Genomic DNA, 22,889 nt, shown 5'->3' with positions numbered 1-22,889 from the left:
ACCTGAATAATAAATATACTAATAAATATATTACATCCTGAAAGGTGCAGGAAAGGTGAGTCAAAGCTACACTTTTGAAAAAAAAATTAATTCAAATTTGGGCTTGAAGTCGGTCATTATAAGTAACTAATAAACAAAACATATTAGGGTTAGAAATACAAAAAATATTGTGCGATAATTTATTATTTAAATACTATATAAAATTTTAAAAATACATATTTTCGAAAATGTAGGCAAACTGACAAATAGTTGAGGTTGATGTTCCAAACTGATATTGTTTGGACTGTTTATTTAAATATGTTGGAGGAAAATGCTCGAACCTGGATTTAATGCGTATCGTTAAACGACCTACTACTTATAGCTTAGAAATGTGACATTATTTGTGGGAGATACTTAATAAATAGTAGTTAACTTAATAATGTGTGTGTGTGTGTGTGTGTGTGTGTGTGTGTGTGTGTGTGTGTGTGTGTGTGTGTGTGTGTGTGTGTGTACATGTATATTTAGTAAGTGAAGTACATACATTTTATTTATTGTATAAATTCATATTATATTTTAGCTAAATGTGAAAGAGAAATGCGTTAAAATAACTAACACACGCACGCACGCGCACTTAATTGGTTCCCCGTAGCTTCTCTCAGATTGCTGTAGGTTTGGTTTTCGAGTCCATGGCATCTAGTTTGAACTTTTTGAACAAGTGAGCATTTACTGGTAGTCTAGCTATTCATTTCAACTTATTTTCGTGCTTATATCCAATTAAGGTTCAGCTATCTGTCCAAGACAGTGGGTTAGTTGTTGATTAGTGGTTAGTGAGAGAGAAGAGGATGTAGTGGCCTTACATCTACCCACTGAGCCCCTAAGATCGAACTCGCTCTGAGTTTGAGCTGGTACCGGATTGCAAACCTTGTACCTACCAGTCCGATATGGCTTAACCACTGCGCCACCGAACCGGTGTTTAGCTGTTGTGGCGGAGTCTTAACAGAGTTATTGGATCCACTCGGCTGAGAAGGTAATAATCAGCCCTGACAGTCCTAGCCCTTATTGGCTGACCTGATCAGTTTTCTTTTCGGAGAAGCTAATTATTGCATTTGTGTACAATTATCTCCTAGCTTGGCTAGCCTGTCTGCTTCCTTATCCCCTCCCGTCCTGGAATTGCCCACTGGCGATATCAGAGGTCAAATCCGGAATGGGCGTGTCTCAACCTATTTTTTGGGATATGGGCACTTTAAAAGGGTTCCCATTTCCATGCTTCTTCATTTCCTGAGATTAGTGGTCCCCTGGGTGACACCGAGGATTATATAACAATGACTTTGTCATCCGTTTAGGTGACGCACCCGACTGGGTGTAGTGCTCACGAATGCTTGGGGAGAGCGGCGAGGACACCTCACCATATAACTGAATCGGTCCACCAGTCAACTAACACCAAAGAATTATACGTTTCACCACCACTCCAGACGGCGGCTTGCGGGCTTATCATCTATCATCTTCACATCATTCATACCATCCTAAATACTGGTCCACCTGTGTTACATGGATAACCTGGGGGGGGGGCGGGATGGGGGGGGGGACGCCGTGGTAGGGTGCATATTTGGGTGCGGTAGGGCGTTGGCGGTTTTGGCCGATAGGGAAGCCTGGTAGGAGGCCTCCCCCCCCGGAACGCCCCCCCATGGAAATCCGGACTTACCATAGTGGGCCTCCCGCCTGTTGGATCGCCTGACTGCCGGTGGCGCGGTGCTCCCCGCTTTACGAATCCTTCATCCTCCAGGGCCTAACTAATAAAATAAAATATATATATATATATAAATATTATTAGTAATTAATTAATTATATTATATAACTGTTTAGATCTGCCCGATCGAAATTTTAAGTAAGTGCACCTACTAATTATATAGTAAAATAATAGAAAGATATAAGGCTTTTATTTACGGTGCCAATATAAATATGATAATGATAATATATAAATATGCTAGACCCCTAAGTATAAATGATATAAATATTTAAGGTTGTAAGTGGTCATACCACATAGTTAAAAATTACCCCATGCATTTTTATAATTACCCATCCCCCCCCACCCCCCTCCCGCCCCGGAATCGACAACTGGCGATGTCAGAGGCCGAATCCGGGGTGGGCGTGCCTGAACCCTCGTGGATAGGGGCACGTAAATATAGTTACCCATACCCATTTCCTGAGATCCTACCGTGGGCTGGAATCCATTGGATGTCTTTCATTAGATGAGGAAGAATAGTAGTTCATTTAATTGATATTACTGGTATGCGTAAATATTTATTAAATGTATAACATATTTAAGAAATATTTACAAGATTTGTAGATATCTATTTTTTTTTTTTTATGTTAATATCAGCTATATTTAGTAAGAGCAGTGCATAACTTTTATTTATTTTATGCATTCATATATTTTAATTAAATGTGAGAAAAATACGTCAAATAACACAAACACACACGCACACGCGCGCGCGCGTGAGCGCAATTGGTTCCCATTAGCGAACTATAATGTATGTAGTACAAACTGAGGCAAATAACCGAGGGCGAACTAGCTTGGAGCATAAACGGTTGGTACTTCAAATCCACCGTACACACTGTCATATGCTTAAAAGTCGTTTCATACATGCGTATCACATCCTGAAAAACTAGCAAACGAAAGTAGTCTTTATTCTGATCCATGAACGGTAAAACATTTATCACTTTGTTTTAATTCTTAATCACATTTATATTAATGTGATAAATCATAAAAGTGATGGCAATTTCTATCATCACAACATCGCAAAGTAACACAGTATTGCTTGGGAGATATTGAAACGATCAAAATATAACACCGGTCTGACGGTCAAGCTTGGAGGTTTTGACATTCTTGAATTTCAATGAGCAGCTGATGATCAGTTTAATAATTATAGGGCTCGAAATAGGAAGCAAAATATGGCATTATTATTATTATTTATTATTATTATTATTATTATTGTTATTATTATTATTATTATTACTTTTATTTTAATTGTAGGCCGAAGAAAATATGTCCTGCAAAGAAAAAAATATGACGGTCATTTCTGACTTTGTCTCTGAAAATAGTACAATGATGTCCGGTGTATCGGCGCACCTAAGCATTCAAGGACCATTTTCTATGTGAACACTGTGAAATACTTAATAAAATGTGTCTCTCACCAATGAAGCAGTGCATAATCTGAAATACACTACAAATTGTTTTATGTCTGTAGTAAATAAACATTTTAAAATGGTGCATAAATATAGGCACCCCCTTGTATCCAAAACCATTTGCATGTCCAGTGATTTGGCGCAGTAGATGTGGATCGTTGACCCCGCTATTTATAGACCGCCCATGACCTAATTTTTAGCCCATAAACGCTACACTATTGTCCCAAACTTATTTTAGTACTTTTTTATTTTGTCTTGTTAAAAATATTACTATGAAAATTAACAAGCACACATGACCCATCTCATGATCAGTTTCGGAAATGTTTTCTTGAGTGGCACAGTACTGCAGATGCATACATGTTCATTGTCATGCATGGCTAAGATGCCTACATGGATTTTATTTTTCTCGGGTAGATTGTGCACACACATGGATCTTATTTCGCTTTTATTTTTTACAACAATGTGACAATTGTGAACTGGAATGACTGTCAATTAAGGTGTAAAATTTTCGTTTTGTTTGCATTTGTCTGTGTTTTCCTTTTCAGTTTAAATAAAAATAACCGAACAATTTTTTTTACATTTATACTGTTTACTATAATTTAAAAAATGCGGGAAAGGTGTTTTCAGACTGGTTTTAACATTCTTAATATCAGTAAGGCTGACCTACTTCGCATTTATATAGACGAAAACAGTTGAATGATTTATTTTGAAATTATGATATAATTATTGATAATTCTAAAAAAAAATTAATTGCATCCTTAACAATAAATATGTTGATACTTGATTAACCATTGAAAAAGAAATTGAACTTTAATTCGTTAAAAATACCGACAACATGACAACTTCCTAAGCATACTTCAGCAAAATATCAAGTGCGCTGATACACCGGACACGGTTATACAGTGCTGTCCGGTGTATCGGCACACCTAACCATTCAAGGATCATTTTCTATGTGAACACTGTGAAATACTTAATAAAATGTGTCCCTCACAAATGAAGCAGTGCATAATCTGAAATACACTACAAGTTGTTTTATGTCTGTAGTAAAACATTTTAAAATGGTGCATAAATATAGTGACCCCCTTGTATCCAAAACGATTTCGGATTTGATGACTTGATAACTTCCTAAGCATACTTGATTAAAATATCAAGTGTGCCAATACACTGGACACAGTTGTATTTCATGCGATGAGGGGAGAGTTTGGGATGGTTTGTAAAAAAAAATAGGACCTTTCAGATGCATTTTACAGCATTATTGAATTAAATACAACAGAGTCACAAGCTAAATAACGGATGAGATAATCATGCATGCACAGGGCTGGCCAAAAGTAATTGTCTGCTTGCCCCAGAGGAGTAAAAATTTGTCCGGACGACTAAAATGTACAATTCAGTTGTCCGCAGAAATTTCCGAACACAAACTGCCACGTTATCCCTTTTGTACACTTGGAATTTTTGTAATTCCATGGTCTGCAACAAGCGTCGTCCACCATTTCAAAGCTTGGCCAGGACCACGAGGCCATTCACAGACTTCGGATAGGTTGTGCATGTTAGAAAACTATAACTCATAAGCATATGAGACAGGGGGGTGGGGGGCATCTGCAAATTTTCGCATTTGTTTCCCAATTAAATTGATATATTAAATGTACATGCAGTTAACATTTAATTGACTGAATGTTAAAGAACATTGAGTAGACACCCGTGCAGGAAAATTTGTAACAGGATCTAAGCAGTCTCTGACTGAGTCTGTGTGTCAGGCTAATATCGAGAGCGCAAAACACTGGAATTTCTAAAGTAACCCAAGAGTATACGCTCCCTGAAAATTTTGAAACTTAAATGTCCTGAAATATACTGAGAGGCATTAATAATGCAACGTGTATTTCACTGAATAATCTCCTATAGAAATGTCAAATCATATGGGTGTAACTTAAGAATGGCTAGGTGTATCTAAGAACTAAACAGTTTGGAAACTAGACATAAATAGCTTTCTGATCATACCACACAAGTTACTGAATTCACAGATAATTAATTTTCTCAGATGTGGCATAGTGAAATCCCCTAAACTGGACATCACTGGATGAAATAAAAAGTGGTTTTAACAGATATCTGATTTAGAGAGGTTATTACCTGTATTGATAGTTAAAAAGGGACTGTGAAAAACATCTGTGTTTGAGGGAATTCTAGTTTACAGACGGTCTGGTTTTGAGGAGTCTCACAGTACATTTTGATGTAAAATAATAATTATTATATTTAACAACTTTATCTCTTAACTTGCAACAGATATGGATTCCGACTGGCCTGGAAGATGGAATCACATCAAGAAGTTGCTTGAGCGAGGTGGACCATTTGCTCATCCGGATTTTGAACCAAGTCCTGAGGTAGAGTACACATCTAGACTTTTTAGTTGCAAACCCAGATTTTTAACCAGGACTTGATGTAGACTTTGTATATCCTGATTGTGAACCATGTACAGAGGTAAACTCTATATCCTGATTTTGAACCAGGTCTTGAGTATATTTATTACCAATATGGGCAGAGAGAAGTGGAAAAAGAAAAGTGATCTTTCCCTAGGGAAGGAAAAAAATAATCTTCCCCTAGATACATTTTGGACATCACACACAGTGCTTCACTATAGGCGGTTAATGGTGTGTAAGAATACTTTCCATGGTGAAAGTCATGTCAACATCTAATTTATGTCATCAGTAATACGTACGTCACAGCTATGATGCAACACTGCTTCTTGTTCTCAACTTGCAAACTTATTTTCAACAACAGTATTTTTAGAAAATCTTCAATAAAATCATAAATATTGAAAATGGGTAATAAATAGAATACTCAGTACCGTTTATCTTGCACTCGTGAAATGATGTCCTTCCCTCACCAAGATACTCGTGCAAGATAAACGGTATTGCCTCGTAGAGTATTCTCTAAATATATCCTGAGGGGTGGGATTTAGCTTAGTCGGTGGAGCCCTTGACTGAGGTGTTTGCATCATATGATCAATCCACCTCAGTGGACCCAATCTCTTATTGTTTGTTTTTTTCCCGTCCCAAACAATGCCCCATGACTGGTATATGTGATGCAGGCATCTAAATACATCAAGAATTGTCATTCAGATTACCAGAAGGTTATCATGATTCAAGAACAGTACTTCATTCTCCATAAAAATGTTTAAACAAAAACACCACCATGTAAATTTTTATTAACTGTATGCTGCTTTAATACGAATTATTCTCGCAAATATTAGTACAGCAAGAATAATGATATGAATGAGTAAAAAAGTGTCAGTGACTCGGTGTGATTGTGAAGGAATAATAATGGTAACTGAATGCTTCTTGAATGTGTTGTAAAATCAGAATGCATAGCTGTGCATTTACTGGGTGTTTTACAAAGGTCATGTTAGAATTAATTACTGAAAATGGCTTGTTTAATTTAAGGCTACAGGCCTCTGATAATTTTTTTTTTTAGGTAACCCTTTTTGTTTTTACTTAATCCGACATGACCATGTAAATGGTGTCATAAATTCAATGCGGGAATGAAAAATTGGTCACGCGAAACTATACTTATGCGAGTGATGCATGAATGAAACTATTGCTCTCGCAGGCCTGGGGTATGATGGCGTGGATGGTCATTGTTTAGGGCAAGAAGGTACTAGACGATTGAGGCAGCCGCATGATTACTGAGCACTGAACCTGTAGATTGCCATACACATAATTTATGGTAACCTGCACGTGGGCTACCACCTGGGCACTATTCTTATTTCCTGTCTGCGAGAGAAAGTATATAAATGATCCTTTAACATCCTAATGGAAGATGTTGTAGATTGTCTGTGTGTGTGTCATGTACTTGTCAAATAACCAAATGTTGAACATCTAATAGCCAGTGAAATCTAATAAATCAGTATGCTCTGATGATGTCATTGAACAAAATAAATTTTAACTTTATATAGTCCTGTGCTGGACTTCATATTTTTACATCCTAATTTTGAAATACAAATTATCCTCCAGATGTTATAATTTACACAAGTAATTTAAAAAAACAAACATTTTTTTGATAAATAAGTACCATAATCATTTAGAATTTTTTTTCTCCAGACATTGATGTTTCTTCAGGATGTGTGCAAGATTTTAGTCATCGGTGCTGGAGGACTGGGTTGTGAGCTGCTTAAGGACTTGGCAAGTTGACCACAATAATATATCGCTAATCACTATGGCAACCAATGCATACCTATAAATCATCACAATGGCAACCATTGTACATATCACCATTATGATACATATCTACCATTAATCAATATGACGATAACTAATGCATATATGTATCTATCAGTAATCACCATGGAACCCAATGCATATCTGTGACTAATTATTATTATGATACACATCTATCATTAACCACCGTGACAGCTGATTCATATCTTTCTGTAATCACTATGGCTACAAATATAATACTAATCACCACAACTAATTCAGCGCGGAAAAGGTTATGATAAAGCCACATTTCTAGTTGTTGCCTGTCGTACAACACCAACTTTAATTTGGCACAGTCCTCTGAAAACAGAACACTTGATTAACATACCTATGAAATGGGCTATCACATGCAAGACGTTCCCGTAATCCATTTCATGTTGTGTAACCTGAGACCTAATTCACTAAACTCTCGTAACTTTGCCATCTCACAGTGCAATGCTAAAAGACTTGCAAAGAGGATACTTTGTTGTCTAGCAGAGGCTAGGAGACCTTTGTGAATTAGGCCCCTGGTTATTACCTTGTAACTGATGATCCAAGATTAATGCATTAATAAAAAATGGGTTAGCAAACAACAGGTGGACAAAACAATCAGTAACTGTTTTTAGAGGGGTTTTTGCAGGCTCTGGCTGGTTTTTCTAGTTGTTGATAACTGTTGATTATAACATGTTTAAAATACAGGCTCTGATTGGTTTCCGAAATATTGACATCGTTGACATGGATACCATTGACGTCTCCAATCTGAACAGACAGTTCCTTTTCAGGTAAATTGAGACACAGTCAAATATTTCTCCCTTTTTTTTCAAACACAGGTGACAATGTCATTTGTAAATAGACCACATGACATGCTATATTTAGATACAAGTAGTTATAGACAAATAAAGCAGGTTGATGTGCTTTTTTGCCTGTCATAACCAGTACCACATAACTGGTACACCAAAGGCTGTCCTGCATTTAAAGGATCCCCTGCTGCTTTTCGATAGAAGCTTATGTGACGGCAGTGTGCTATCTGTCCCTGTCTCTGTTTGTGGGTGGGTGTTTGTGTCTCTAGACCAAGTATCGAAATAGCTAAATGCAGATACTAAATAGCCATAGTTCAGATTTCTTTTCAGCATTAACCTGACCTCGTAACCTGACCAATCAGCTGTTGCAGGAAGTATTCCGAAAAACACAAAACAATAGACGTTTCCTCCAATGTGCTAAGAATAAGATGTCATTAAATATATACTCAACAAAGAAAATTTAGCTAATGTTAAAAGAAATGGCATAACATTTATAAATTAACCTATTTTTATTCATTAGTATTAATATCTGAAATGTTGACCATTTACAAACAACATAAACTCATCAACCTTTGCCTTAACACAACAGGAGGACCTGGTTTTCTTTAAAGTTTATTCAACCATGGCAAATCTATTGTTTGCTAAACTTTTGTTGTTGAGTATACATTTCCTTTCATGCTGTTTTGGAATTAACTGATTGTTCAATAAGTTTGTGTTGTATGTCTGTCTTGATCCATTGATCTGTTCATTCCAGATCAAAAGATGTTGGTAAGACCAAGGCACAGGTTGCGGCAGATTTTGTCAACACAAGAGTACCAGGATGTAACGTTGTAGCGTATCCTTCAAGATATAATCAGGACCTCTTTCATTTGTTGTAATTTAGTGCTGGGGTGTTGTTAAAAATTCATTCATTCATTCATTATATATTATTTGCCCGGTTATGTCTAATTAAGGTTGATTTGTTTACATCATTATTGCCCTTGATAGAGATCACCAATTGCAATTCCTGCAAAAAACACCCACAAAACTAGCAATTTTGACCAGATATTTTGCAGTGATTTGTGTAGTAATAAAGCATGTATGTTTGTGTCTTTTATAAAATCTAACAATTGAAAAAGTATTTTACTTGGGCTATCATCAACAGAATACTAGAAAATAAATTAGTCTAGAAAAGGTTAGGCCAAACTGGGTGAGGTTGCTTTTTTTAACTTGCTTTATTCTCACAGCTTTTATATTTTCTGGTTTTGGTAAATAATGTGGAGTTTACAATTATATTCCTTAATGCTGGGCAGACATTTTGCTAAGATTCAAGACTATGATGAATCATTCTATAGACGTGAGTTGGCATGGTTATACACACCCCCCCCCCCCCCCCCCCCATATTTAGTCTTGTAAATCTTGCTCTACCACTATCTGTTTATTTCCCTGTTACATTTTGTGAATTGAAGAGATCCTCATAACATAAAATGACTCCTGCACACACCATACTAATGTCATAGCTTACAATGGTTTTACAATATCGGAGTCCAGGCCATATCTACATATGATTAGTTACAGTGGTTTTATGTGTTGACAGGAATGGAGGAGACTACAGGAGTACAAGGAATGGAGTGGTTGTGTTTATTTTTAATATTGTTTACAATTTTCCACTTAAATTCTTAAGATTTAAATTAATATAATTACGTCTATTTATTTCCTATCCATCTGAATTATTCTTAAAACATAACTTAATGTACGGTCAGTTGTCATTGTCTCAATGTTGAAGGGACTAAACCAAGAAATTTGAGATATCATTGATTCAAGATAACATAATAATTGTTTGTAAAAATTACGTCATAAGACAATTTCTTGACCTCAAGATATTCTGGAGTTTACAGAGAACGAGATTAAATATTTATTTCCTACACACAATAGTTCTTCATTCTTCACTTTATATGTTTATTCTTTGAAATTTTCATGATTATCAATACGGGTGGAGAGAGAGAGAGAGAGAGAGAGAGAGAGAGAGAGAGAGAGAGAGAGAGAGAGAGTGAGTGAGTGAGTGAGTGAGTGAGTGAGTGAGTGAGTGAGTGAGTGAGTGAGTGAGTGAGTGAGTGTGTGTGTGTGTGTGTGTGTGTGTGTGTGAGTGTGTGAGTGTGAGTGTGAGTGTGAGTGAGTGAGAGAGAGTGTGTGAGACAATGAAGACATTACCCTTTTTGTTTTACATTCATAACTATATATAATAATATTAATATAATTATTTAATACATCTGATTGTTTTTCAGAATTTCATATACTGGTGTGTGGCTTAGACTCAATTGTAGCGAGAAGATGGATAAATGGAATGCTGGTAAGATGTGTCAAGTTTGATGAGTCAAGTGTTTCAAACACATTTTATTAAAAACAAATTTCAGATTTGAAAAACATTCCCTTTTATGTATGGGCGGGATGTAGCCCAGTGGTAAAGTGCACGATCGGTCTAGGGTCGATCCCTGTTGGTGGCCCATTGGGCTATTTACCATTGCATCCAGTTTACCATGTCTGGTATATCAAAGGCCATGGTATGTGCTATCCTGTCTGTGGGATGGTGCATATAAAAGATCTCTTCCTACTTATGGAATTTTTTACAGGCTTTCCTCTCTTAAGACTATATGTCAAAAAATACCAAATAGTTAACAAATCAATGTGCTCTTGTGGTGGTGTTAAACAAAACAAACTTTTAAACTTTTCTTTCATGTACAGTTATTACCATTTGCCTGCATGCTTAATAAATGATATGACATTTCTATAAAAAAAAATATTCAGTGAAATGGCCATTGTATTTTTTATAAATCTCAGTGTATTTGATAACCACTGGAGATTTATGCATACTATCAGCATGGTTGATAACCAAAACCCCAACCTCGGTGCTGAATTATAATGATACATGACTTGAGTATTTGTCTTGTAGATAAGTATGCTGAATTACACCAGTGCTGAATTATAATGATACATGACTTGAGTATTTGTCTTGTAGATAAGTATGCTGAATTACAAAGATGGAGAGCTGGATCAGAGCAGCATCATTCCGATGGTGGATGGAGGAACGGAAGGATTCAAGGGAAATGCTCGAGTTATCCTGCCAGGGATGACAGCTTGTGTTGAGTGCACTCTCGATCTGTACCCACCTCAAGTTAGTTACCAAGTCATAACCTTGATCTGTACCCACCTCAAGTTAGTTACCAAGCCATAACCTCGATCTGTACCCACCTCAAGTTAGTTATTACCCAGACATAACCATGATCTGTACCCACCTCAAGTTAGTTACCCAGTCATAACCTTGATCTATACCCACCTCAAGTTAGTTACCAAGTCATTATCTCAATCTGTACCCACCTCAAGTTAGTTACCAAGTCATAACCTTGATCTGTACCCACCTCAAGTTAGTTACCCAGTCATAACCTTGATCTATACCCACCTCAAGTTAGTTATCAAGTCATTACCTCAATCTGTACCCACCTGAAGTTAGTTATTACCCAGACATAACCTTGATCTGTACCCACCTCAAGTTAGTTACCCAGTCATAACCTTGATCTATACCCACCTCAAGTTAGTTACCAAGTCATTATCTCAATCTGTACCCACCTGAAGTTAGTTATTACCCAGACATAACCTTGATCTGTACCCACCTCAAGTTAGTTACCCAGTCATAACCTTGATCTATACCCACCTCAAGTTAGTTACCAAGTCATTATCTCAATCTGTACCCACCTGAAGTTAGTTATTACCCAGACATAACCTTGATCTGTACCCACCTCAAGTTAGTTACCCAGTCATAACCTCAATCTGTACCCACCTCAAGTTAGTTACCCAGTCATAACCTTGATCTATACCCACCTCAAGTTAGTTACCCAGTCATAACCTCAATCTATACCCACCTCAAGTTAGTTACCCAGTCATAACCTCGATCTATACCCACCTCAAGTTAGTTACCCAGTCATAACCTCGATCTATACCCACCTCAAGTTAGTTACCCAGTCATAACCTCGATCTATACCCACCTCAAGTTAGTTACCAAGTCATAACCTCGATCTATACCCACCTCAAGTTAGTTACCAAGTCATAACCTCGATCTACACCCACCTTGTTAGTTACCCAGTCATAACCTCGATCTACACCCACCTCAAGTTAGTTAACAAATCATAACCTCGATCTATACCCACCTCAAGTTAGATACCCAGTCACAACCTCGATCTATACCCACCTCAAGTTAGTTACCCAGTCATAACCTCGATCTATACCCACCTCAAGTTAGTTACCCAGTCATAACCTCGATCTGTACCCACCTGAAGTTAGTTACCAAGTCATAACCTTGATCTGTACCCACCTGAAGTTAGTTATTACCCAGTCATAATCTCAATCTGTACCCACCTCAAGTTAGTTATTACCCAGTCATAACCTCGATCTGTACCCACCTCAAGTTAGTTATTACCCAGTCATAACCTCGATCTGTACCCACCTCAAGTTAGTTATTACCCAGTCATAACCTCGATCTGTACCCACCTCAAGTTAGTTATTACCCAGTCATAACCTTGATCTGAGTTGAGATGATTTGATTATAGAAATTACTGCTGGTAACAAGAAATTACTGCAGGTAACTATTTTGTATTATATGAGTTAATAGTTACAAGTACTGCAAAAATACTAACAAGAACAACAAAAAAAGAGCTGACCTTGCTTAATGTTTGTTTATAGAATATTATATAAATGTGACACTTTTCTGTGAAAGTTATTTGTTTGTGTGACTCCAGATGTGGACTTAATGTAATACTTACTTTTTTGTACAACTGTCAACATTACCCCGCCACACACTAAAAGTATGTAGTAAACAAAATTTGTCATTTTGGTTTGTTTTAGAAGCATACTCTAAAACTGACCCCCCAACATATGGTTTGTAAGCTCAGCAAAATGTTAATAACTCTGAATGTTTTCTGACTAATATAAATATATATACATATATGTGAGTGTTGTCTTTATTTAGGTAAATTTTCCATTGTGCACCATAGCCCACACACCTCGACTTCCAGAACACTGCATTGAGTATGTTAGGATACTGCAGTGGCCGAAAGAAGATCCATTTGGTGGTAAGTTATGATAACTCATAATCTTACCGTGATGCATCATAATATTATTATTAGATTGGGATAGGGATAACTATACATATTTTAATTTTTTTTAGAATGTACTTCATTTCAATGTTTTTCATATAATATTATTTACCAACTTGGTTAGTTTCTTTTGACCTAAACATTGCTTGCTTTTTAACAGATACAGTGTTTAACCACCACCACCAAAAAAATAAACAAATAACACACACACATACACACTCACACATACACACTCACACATGCACACACACAATACACTCACGCATGCACACACACAATACACTCACGCATGCACACACATGTACATCACAAAGGTTCCCCAATGAAACAAAACAACATTATTATTGGTGGTGGATTTAATGATTAAAAAATGCATTAATTTCATGATTTACAGTATGCATCTCTCCTTTTTTAAAGTCATATTTGAAAACATACTCACTTGACAGTGTATGCTTGCAAAAATCTATGAATAGCTTATGTTCACATAAAAGTGTACATGTGGTAGAGCAATGAAAATGGATGTCCTACTTCTAGAAATATAAAAGATAATTTAGCAAGTAGGAAAACTATGTTTGTTCATCTGTTTGTTGTAACCAAGTCATACATTCAATTGTAAATCATTTTTTATTAAAGTAGATCATTTTTATGGGACCTGAATTTCCTCAATTTATTCTGTTGTACTTTCAGCTGATAGAAAAAGCTCATTTATTATGTGTTTTATTTTAGCTGGTACACCAATAGATGGAGATGACCCCAAACATATATCCTGGATCCTAGAGAAGTCACAAATCAGAGCGAATAAATATAAGATTACTGGAGTTAATTATCGACTCACACAAGGTACTGTTATAGCACTGTTGTTAATTACTGGTAGTAATTATCACACACACAAGGTACTATCATATCATTATCAAGGAGTTAATTATCAAGGTACTATAATAGTACTAGTAGTAATTATCGACTCACACAAGGTACTGTTATAGCACTGTTGTTAATTACTGGTAGGAATTATCACACACACAAGATACTATCATATCATTATCAAGGAGTTAATTATCAAGGTACTATAATAGTACTAGTAGTAATTATCGACTCACACAAGGTACTGTTATAGCACTGTTGTTAATTACTGGTAGTAATTATCACACACACAAGGTACTATCATATCATTATCAAGGAGTTAATTATCAAGGTACTATAATAGTACTAGTAGTAATTATCGACTCACACAATGTACTGTTATAGCACTGTTGTTAATTACTGGTAGGAATTATCACACACACAAGGTACTATCATATCATTATCAAGGAGTTAATTATCAAGGTACTATAATAGTACTAGTAGTAATTATCGACTCACACAATGTACTGTTATAGCACTGTTGTTAATTACTGGTAGGAATTATCACACACACAAGATACTATCATATCATTATCAAGGAGTTAATTATCAAGGTACTATAATAGTACTAGTAGTAGTTATTTACTCACACAAGGTACTGTTATAGCACTGTTGTTAATTACTGGTAGGAATTATCACACACACAAGATCTATTCATATCATTATCAAGGAGTTAATTATCAAGGTATGATAACAGTACTAGTAGTAATTATCGAATTACACAAGGTGCTGTTACAGCACTGATAAATTATCGACTCACACAAGATACATGTACTATCATAGTATTGGAGTTACATATTGACTCATTCAAAGTAGTATCATTACACTAGAGTTATTATTGAATCATAAAAAGTACTATCATGTAACAATAAATCATTACACATAGACTAGAATGTGCTTTTTTTAAGGGGGGACAAATGTTTCAATTTGGGGGGAGGGAAGGATGCATTTATAAAGCATTATAAACTGGTGCATAACAAATAGGAAAATATGATAGTTAAGTTTGCAATACAATGTACTGTTATAATTATTCTTAACTGTATTTACTATATGTTTATTTTATTAAGTGTATAACTATAGTTAACTGTTTACTATTTGTTTAATTTCAAGTGTATAACTATAGTTAACTGTGTTTACTATTTGTTTAATTTCAAGTGTATAATTATAGTTAACTGTGTTTACTATTTGTTTTATTTTGTTGTGTTGAAGGTGTGGTTAAGCGCATCATTCCTGCTGTTGCATCCACAAATGCTGTTATTGCAGGTAAGAGGAAACATTTTACAATCTCTCTCCAAGATTGACAATCACGTGTATTTTATTACTCAGGTTTCTTACTATCAACAAACAAGATAACTAGAGAGACTGTCGAATATTCTAAAGTATTTTGTCTCTCATTCTTTGTTAAACAATTAGAATAATTTTATTTCTCATTTTTGATGCAAAATTTACCGTTTTGTGTTTTAAGTATTTAAAATAACTATAGATGGTAGTCATAGTTTAAGGAATAAATAAATTGTTAGTTGACGAATAAATTACTTGTCATGCTTTGACTAGATTTTAATTTTCTTACAGCTGCTTGTGCCACTGAGGTGTTTAAGCTGGCAACCAGGTAATTAAAACATAAAATAACAACACATTTATTTCATAATCAAAATAACAAAACTAAAAGTATGTTTATTATGATAGCAATCACTTTTTAGGGTTAGTAGGCTGGACTTCCTGAAAGTGATCACAAATAATACCAGTATGGTCAGTTTATTAAATTAACGATGTGAATGGGGTCATGTAACAATTATGTCATTTTCTGTGGGAGGTGCCATCGTGAGATTACAAAGTGTGGAAGTTGGAAGGGGATATATTTCAAGACTTAAGTAGTATTTTTGTTTTTAATACAAAAGAAACAAATCAGAATCACAAATGGAAAACTAAATTATGACATGTTGACCATGAAAGATTGGGGGAGGGAAGTTGACAAGAATGTTACATAATTTAAAGGGGGGTGGTCTTAAAGTTATAAAATATCTCGGTAGGGGATGCTAAAATGTATAGACATTGTATTACATAAGTGTTGCATTACAATTTGTGATTTATATAACATCAGATATTATGTTTTACAATATTACATAACAATGTGTGTGTTAAATAACATTAAATATTGTGTGCTGACATACATTACAATTTTTGTATTAAGTAACACCATATATCTTAAATAACATCAATTATTATGCCTTGCAGCTGCTGTCAACCACTGAACAATTACATGAACTTTAACGACACTGAAGGTGTCTACACTTATACGTTTGAAGCACAGAGAAGGGTGAGAATTTACTTCTTAAATTATTCACTCATATGTGAATATAAGACACCATTTAATGTGTGGGACGGGACGTAGCTCAGTGGTACAGCACTCGCCTGATACATGATTAGATTCATCCCAATTGGTGGGCCCATTGGGCTATTTCTCGTTCCAGTCAGTTCTCCACAACTGGTATAAAAAAAGGCCATGGTGTGTACTATTCTGTCTGTGGGATGGTTCATATAAAAGATCCCTTGCTACTAATCGGAAAGAGTAGCTCATGAAGTGGCGACAGTGGGTTTCCTCTCTCAATATGTGTATGGTCCTTAACAATATGTCCGATGCCATAAATAAAATGTGTTGAGTATATCGTTAAATAAAACATTTCCTTCCTTCCATTTAATGTTAAGCTCAAGGAATCTAAATTTGAATAACACTCATGAATCTTGCTGTTTATGTAATGACTGACTGATGATACATTTCGCTCTTTTGTGGATTAATTAATATAAATCTTGTTTTCTTATGTATGGTAGAGGTCAGGTTAAATATCACAAAATGAGAAAACAATCCACGTTTGATCCGATCTTGTTGTTTTCTTGTGTATGTTATGCCAGACTGACATAACTACCACTGTTTTCTTGTTTGTAAAGATGTCTTGACATACATATATTATGTGTTCTTTTGTCTTTTATGCCCGACAGATAAAAATGCTCCTAATTAAAGAATGCCTGTTTGACCTAAATGTGTTCTTGTTTGCAGGATGACTGTCTGGGCTGCAGTCAGGCTCCTCAGACTCTGACGTTTATGGAGAATGACAAACTACAGGATATAATTACCTACCTGGTGGAACACACCACATAGTGAGTACTAACACACCACACAACGAGTACTAACACACCACATAGTGAGTACAAACACCACACAGCGAGTACTAACACACCACATAGTGAGTACAAACACACCACATAGTGAGTACAAACACACCACATAGTGAGTACAAACACGCCACATAGTGAGTACAAACACGCCACATAGTGAGTACTAACACACCACATACTGAGTACAAACACGCCACATAGTGAGTACAAACACACCATACAGCGAGTACTAACACACCACATAGTGAGTACAAACACACCACACAGCAAGTACTAACACACCACATAGTGAGTACAAACACGCCACATAGTGAGTACAAACACACCACACAGCGAGTACTAACACACCACATAGTGAGTACAAACACGCCACATAGTGAATACAAACACCACACAGTGAGTACTAACACACCACACAATGAGTACAAACACACCACACAGTGAGTACTAACACACCACACAGCGAGTACTAACACTCCACATAGTGAGTACAAACACGCCACATAGTGAGTACTAACACACCACATAGCTAGTACAAACACACCACACAGCGAGTACTAACACACCACATAGTGAATACAAACACCACACAGTGAGTACTAACACACCACACAGCGAGTACTAACACTCCACATAATGAGTACCGACCCACCACCTAGTGAGTACACACCCACCACCTAGTGAGTACACTTTCACCACCTAGTGAGTACTAACACACCACATAGCAAGTACACACCCACCACCTAGTGAGTACCTCAAAACGTTTTAAGAGGTATTTTGTTATATACTGATATTTAAAAAAGGGACCTTGAAAAATGTCCCAATTTGAGGGAATTCCTGTTTACAGAGGGTGCAGTTTTGAGGTGTTCACCGTATTGACATATACGTTTACAAACACACCACATCATGAGTCTTCAGACATACATGTTTACAAACACACCACATCATGAGTCTTCAGACATACATGTTTACAAACACACCACATCATGAGTCTTCAGACATACATGTTTACAAACATCACATAATATTTATTTCCCAGTGTTTAAAAACCTACACATAGTGTTTACAAACATGCTACACAATGAGTGTTTACGAAACATTCTGCATGCACTTGGAAATATTAAAAACCTCTGGATTAGATGGTTTAAAATCAAACTTAAGCATATGAGATAAAGAGGGGTGGAGGGCTTTCAGGGGGCAACTGCAAATCGAACAAAAAAGTTTATTATATTTTTAAAAATTATAATAATTTATTACATCGTGTCGGGTCGGGTAAGTGTTTAACATGCGTATATGCCACGAAAGCTTCACGCACGCCTGTCACTGGCTTAATCTCTGATTTTTGCCAATGACTAAGTCCAGGAGTGTGGGTGAGTTTGAGGTGGGCGGAATTTGGAATATTAAATTTAGTGGTCGGTGTAAGACCCAAGTCCTAAATAGAATAACCTGCTGCATCCTAGTCATGTCTGGACTAAAGAAATTAACTCCAAAAATAATTTTGACTGCTCGGCCTAAAATGTTTAACGGTGATTTGAGCAATTGAACGGGTGCCAAAGTAAAGTATGTTGGACTGTTTACAAAAAAATAAACATAAAAGTTTGAACCATGGCCAAAAAATTTAAAGTCCAACTAAGCCCAAAAAAGGAGGTTACCTGTCCTAGGTAAGGTTGGCTATTTTGTCGGTGATGTTGGAGACTCGCTGAGGATCGGCAGCAGATGTTGACGCTGACGTAGAGTCCGAACTACAGTCGAGTAGTCGGGGTTGCAGACCGCTCCGATCATATTGTGCAGAGACTTGTTGTCGATCTTTGGGAATGGAAGGAACCGCCACTGGCGGTTGTGCCGACAGGTTTTCACCACCAGGTTTGGTTCCCCCCATGCCGCTCCTGGCACACATTTCCTCTTCCTCTTCAAAGGGACTGGGTCGCCGTACACCAAAGTCACGGAGGCCCGTGACTCGGTGTATGTGACCCGGTACTCCAACAATCTTCCGTAGCTTGCAAGCAAGCCCCCCTTGGGGTAACGCGAGAGTACAGTCAGAGACATCTTGTCGCATCATGGGCTTGAATTGGAATGACTTATTACATTGTACATTTGAATATCTTTAGATCCTGGTTTTTATCATTACAATACTCACTGCCACTGGGTTTGCCTGTCGTACAACATTAGAGGTAACTTAGTCTTACAAAATGTATATTTTTAGTCAAATGAAGTCTCCCGGCGTGACGACCAGCGTGAATGGTAACAACAAGACTCTGTACATCCACACCGTCAAGTCGATCGAGGAGAAGACCAAACACAACCTGAAGAAATCTCTTAAAGGTAGCCAAACTATGTTCCTTACAAACATCTGTGTTGTAATTTGAGTTGTCTACAAACATTTCAGAGATATCCAATGTAATTTTAATTTTAGTCGTCTACAAACCTTTCAGAGGTATCCAGTATTTTGTAATTTGAGTTTTCTTACAAGCCTTTCATAAGTATCCAATGTTTTATCATTTGTGGGGTTTCTACAAACCTTTCAGAGGTTTCCAATGTTGTAATTTGAGTTTTTTTCAGAGGTATTCAGTGTTTTATCATTTCTGTTTTCTACAAACAGTATGTTTTTGTGATTTGAGTTTTCTTCAAACTTTGTAAGGACACCCAACTTCTGTTGTTTAATTTAAGTTTTCTTGGAAGATATGTGTTATTTTGAGTAGTCTTGGTTCCAAATCACAATGATTGGAAGATATATACCACCTGTGCTGACCAGATTTTGAGAGTTTTTACAAATTCTGTATCTACTTGGTATTTACCGAGATGGCATGAATACTTTACTTATGAGAAGCACATCAGTGTCATTTCAGTTCCATACTTAATTACAAAACATTTCTTTCTCCCTAGAATACATTAAATATATTTACATCGAACAACAGTGTTATTTGGTGTCAATCTTTTTCAGTATCCTCTGCACACACATTAATTTCTGTGTTTTATATCCACGAAATGTTCACAATTAGTTGCGAAGTATAAGCCACACAGTCTAAACTAGGTGATGCCTAATTAATTTCCAGGTGTATATTTTTGCTAAAGAATGGGTGTAAATCAAATAGATTGGGATAGAAAAGACACTTGTGGTTGTTTCTTTCAGAACTTGGGATTGTCGAATTTGGTATTTTCACCCTAGAGGATGTAGGTGGTTTTACAAATGAACATATCAGCTTGTTTGTTTATTTCAGAACTTGGTCTGTTGAATGGACAGGAGATCTACGTGGCGGACCCGACGTCGCCCAACTCCATCACCTTCCGACTACAGATCGGGACCAGCATGGAGGCCAGCTGAAACCGGCCACACATGAACTCTGTGATGTGTTGACTCTCAGTAACAGTGCACTTTGTGCCCTCACTGATCCTACAGGAACGCGAGCATGTCAACAGTGCAGGTGCATGTGCAGGGGGAGGGTTTTGAGGGTCAAAACCCCTCCCTGCTCGAGCTATTTTTTTTTTTTTAAATATATTTTCTGGAGGAGCATGATGTGACCTTTTCTCTCTCCCTCCCCCCCCAGTAAACTATGGTCATCATAGTCTAGACCTCCCCACCCCCAGCTATAATTCCTGCACACACGGCTGCAGAATGCATTTTCTGTTGCAACCGACAGATGGTACATGAATATGTTAGATTGCTATAAGTGTATTTTCTGTTGTGATTCACGCTGCTTGAATGTGAAATAGTGCTAAAAATGTATTTACTGTTTCTCTACAAGAATATATCCTATTGCAATAACTGTATTTTCTATTACCACTGATGCCAGGGATTGAATTTTACCATCATGGCAAAAATGCCCTGTGCCCTGTGTTGCCATCTTTACTTGACATTGTTCCTCGAATATCAGACGTCGACAGCAAGAAATATGTTGTGGTGCCCTACCTTGATTGCACACCCCACATTGTATATGTAAGAAATAGTAAAATTATCCTTGGTAATATTATATAAGTCATCCATATCCAACAAACTATTTAGGCTAGAGGCCTAGGTATTAGCTAAGGGTGAAATTATGTTTTTCTGAGAAAACTTGGTAGAAAGTAAGCTGCCTTCTTACCCCTCTTTTGAAGGAAAAGTTTGCATTGATGCCCCTCCAACTTGCCTTGGTGCCCTAAATTTCTGTTATTAAACTGAACTGAAGTTGAGCCCACCTAAAATGAAAATTTGACCCCTGTGAATCTACATTAATGTGAAATTGTGCTAAAAGAATATTTGCTGTTCAAAATCAGTCTGATACAACATGAATACATAAGCGTATGAGACGGGGGCGGAGCAATTGCCTCTCTAGTGCTGGAGCAAAACCTCAAATTCGGGCACAAATGATACAGACATTCAGGCAAAATGTGCCAACTTGAAACCTTTTTATTATGTATTTCTATCATTCTACAATCAAAATTAGTTCTAATCAATGTAAAAATGCATGATGATTAATTTACAGCCCTATAATAGTTGCTTGTTATAATGCTAATATGAGTAAATGTTATCCAGATTTGGGCATTTTCACATAATTTTGGGCAAAAGCCAGCTTACCCCCCTAAAAAAATGGAAGCCTGTACGCCTATGCATGAATACATCAGATTGTGGTAACAATGTATTGAATGTTCCAGAGACGGACTTGTGCAAAAATAATTTTATCTTGTTCAAACTCCCGACATAAGACATGAACATGGAATTGTGCCAATGGAATATTTCCTGTGAGATTGTGATAGATGATCAAATATTTATATGTGAACTTTTAACATTGTTGGTCAGAGGTGAAACACTTGTATGTGGTAGAAGGAAGTTAAAATGTTTGACATTTCAGATAAAGTAGAAATCCCATCAATACAGTTTGTTTGTGTTTGTTTGTGTGTTTTACAGAACCAAATGCATTATGAAAGCTAACATTTGAACCTTGATTTAAGGCCAACCCCATGCTTATAAAACTAAGAGTCTAGACTCAAGACTTTTACATAGTCTGAGACTTTAAGGTCATGGCAACGCCATACAAACTGTATGCATGTGAGATTGAGTAGAGTCTTAAAGGTTTTGTAAGCATAGGGTCAGAAGTTCAGCTGTCTGTAGAAAAACAATTTAACCTTCCCTCCTACATTTATTCTCTTCCTCACAGTTCAAGGATTCTGAAGGTTTTTTTTTATATATAAACCTGAATAATATAAACCTATTATGTAAACCAGAGTAATATAAACCTATTATGTAAACCAGAGTAATATAAACCTATTATGTAAACCAGAGTAATATAAGCCCATTCTGTAAATATGAGTAATATAAGCCTATTCTGTAAATCTGAGTAATATAAGCCCATTCTGTAAATCTGAGTAATATAAGCCTATTCTGTAAATCTGAGTAATATAAGCCTATTCTGTAAATATGAGTAATATAAGCCCATTATGTAGGCCTCACAGTTAGAAAATAACATGACTTGAACTAAATGTTGACTGTAGTCATACATCAGATGGGCAGACCTGAGGTTCTT

The 22,889-nt window shown here is 36.5% G+C and overlaps 1 protein-coding gene across 1 annotated transcript; it reads left to right on the top strand.

Moving 5' to 3' along the window:
- The first annotated feature begins 2,637 nt into the window (after positions 1–2,637).
- Positions 2,638–22,238, top strand: LOC121367643 (NEDD8-activating enzyme E1 catalytic subunit-like). Its single transcript, XM_041491935.1, has 16 exons — positions 2,638–2,684; positions 5,443–5,540; positions 7,257–7,337; positions 8,091–8,173; positions 8,946–9,026; positions 9,484–9,527; positions 10,456–10,520; positions 11,187–11,342; positions 13,191–13,293; positions 14,044–14,157; positions 15,427–15,480; positions 15,790–15,826; positions 16,453–16,534; positions 17,273–17,373; positions 19,595–19,713; positions 20,610–22,238. Exons 1-16 carry the CDS (start codon positions 2,678–2,680, stop codon positions 20,711–20,713), a joined length of 1,329 nt encoding a protein of 442 aa, XP_041347869.1. The 5' UTR covers positions 2,638–2,677; the 3' UTR covers positions 20,714–22,238.
- The last annotated feature ends 651 nt before the right edge of the window (positions 22,239–22,889 follow it).

Source organism: Gigantopelta aegis, chromosome 3 (genome assembly GCF_016097555.1).
Source record: "Gigantopelta aegis isolate Gae_Host chromosome 3, Gae_host_genome, whole genome shotgun sequence".
Taxonomy (NCBI): domain Eukaryota; kingdom Metazoa; phylum Mollusca; class Gastropoda; order Neomphalida; family Peltospiridae; genus Gigantopelta; species Gigantopelta aegis.
The sequence above is the reverse complement of the archived record's forward strand: the minus strand, read 5'-3'. Positions and strand labels throughout refer to the sequence as shown.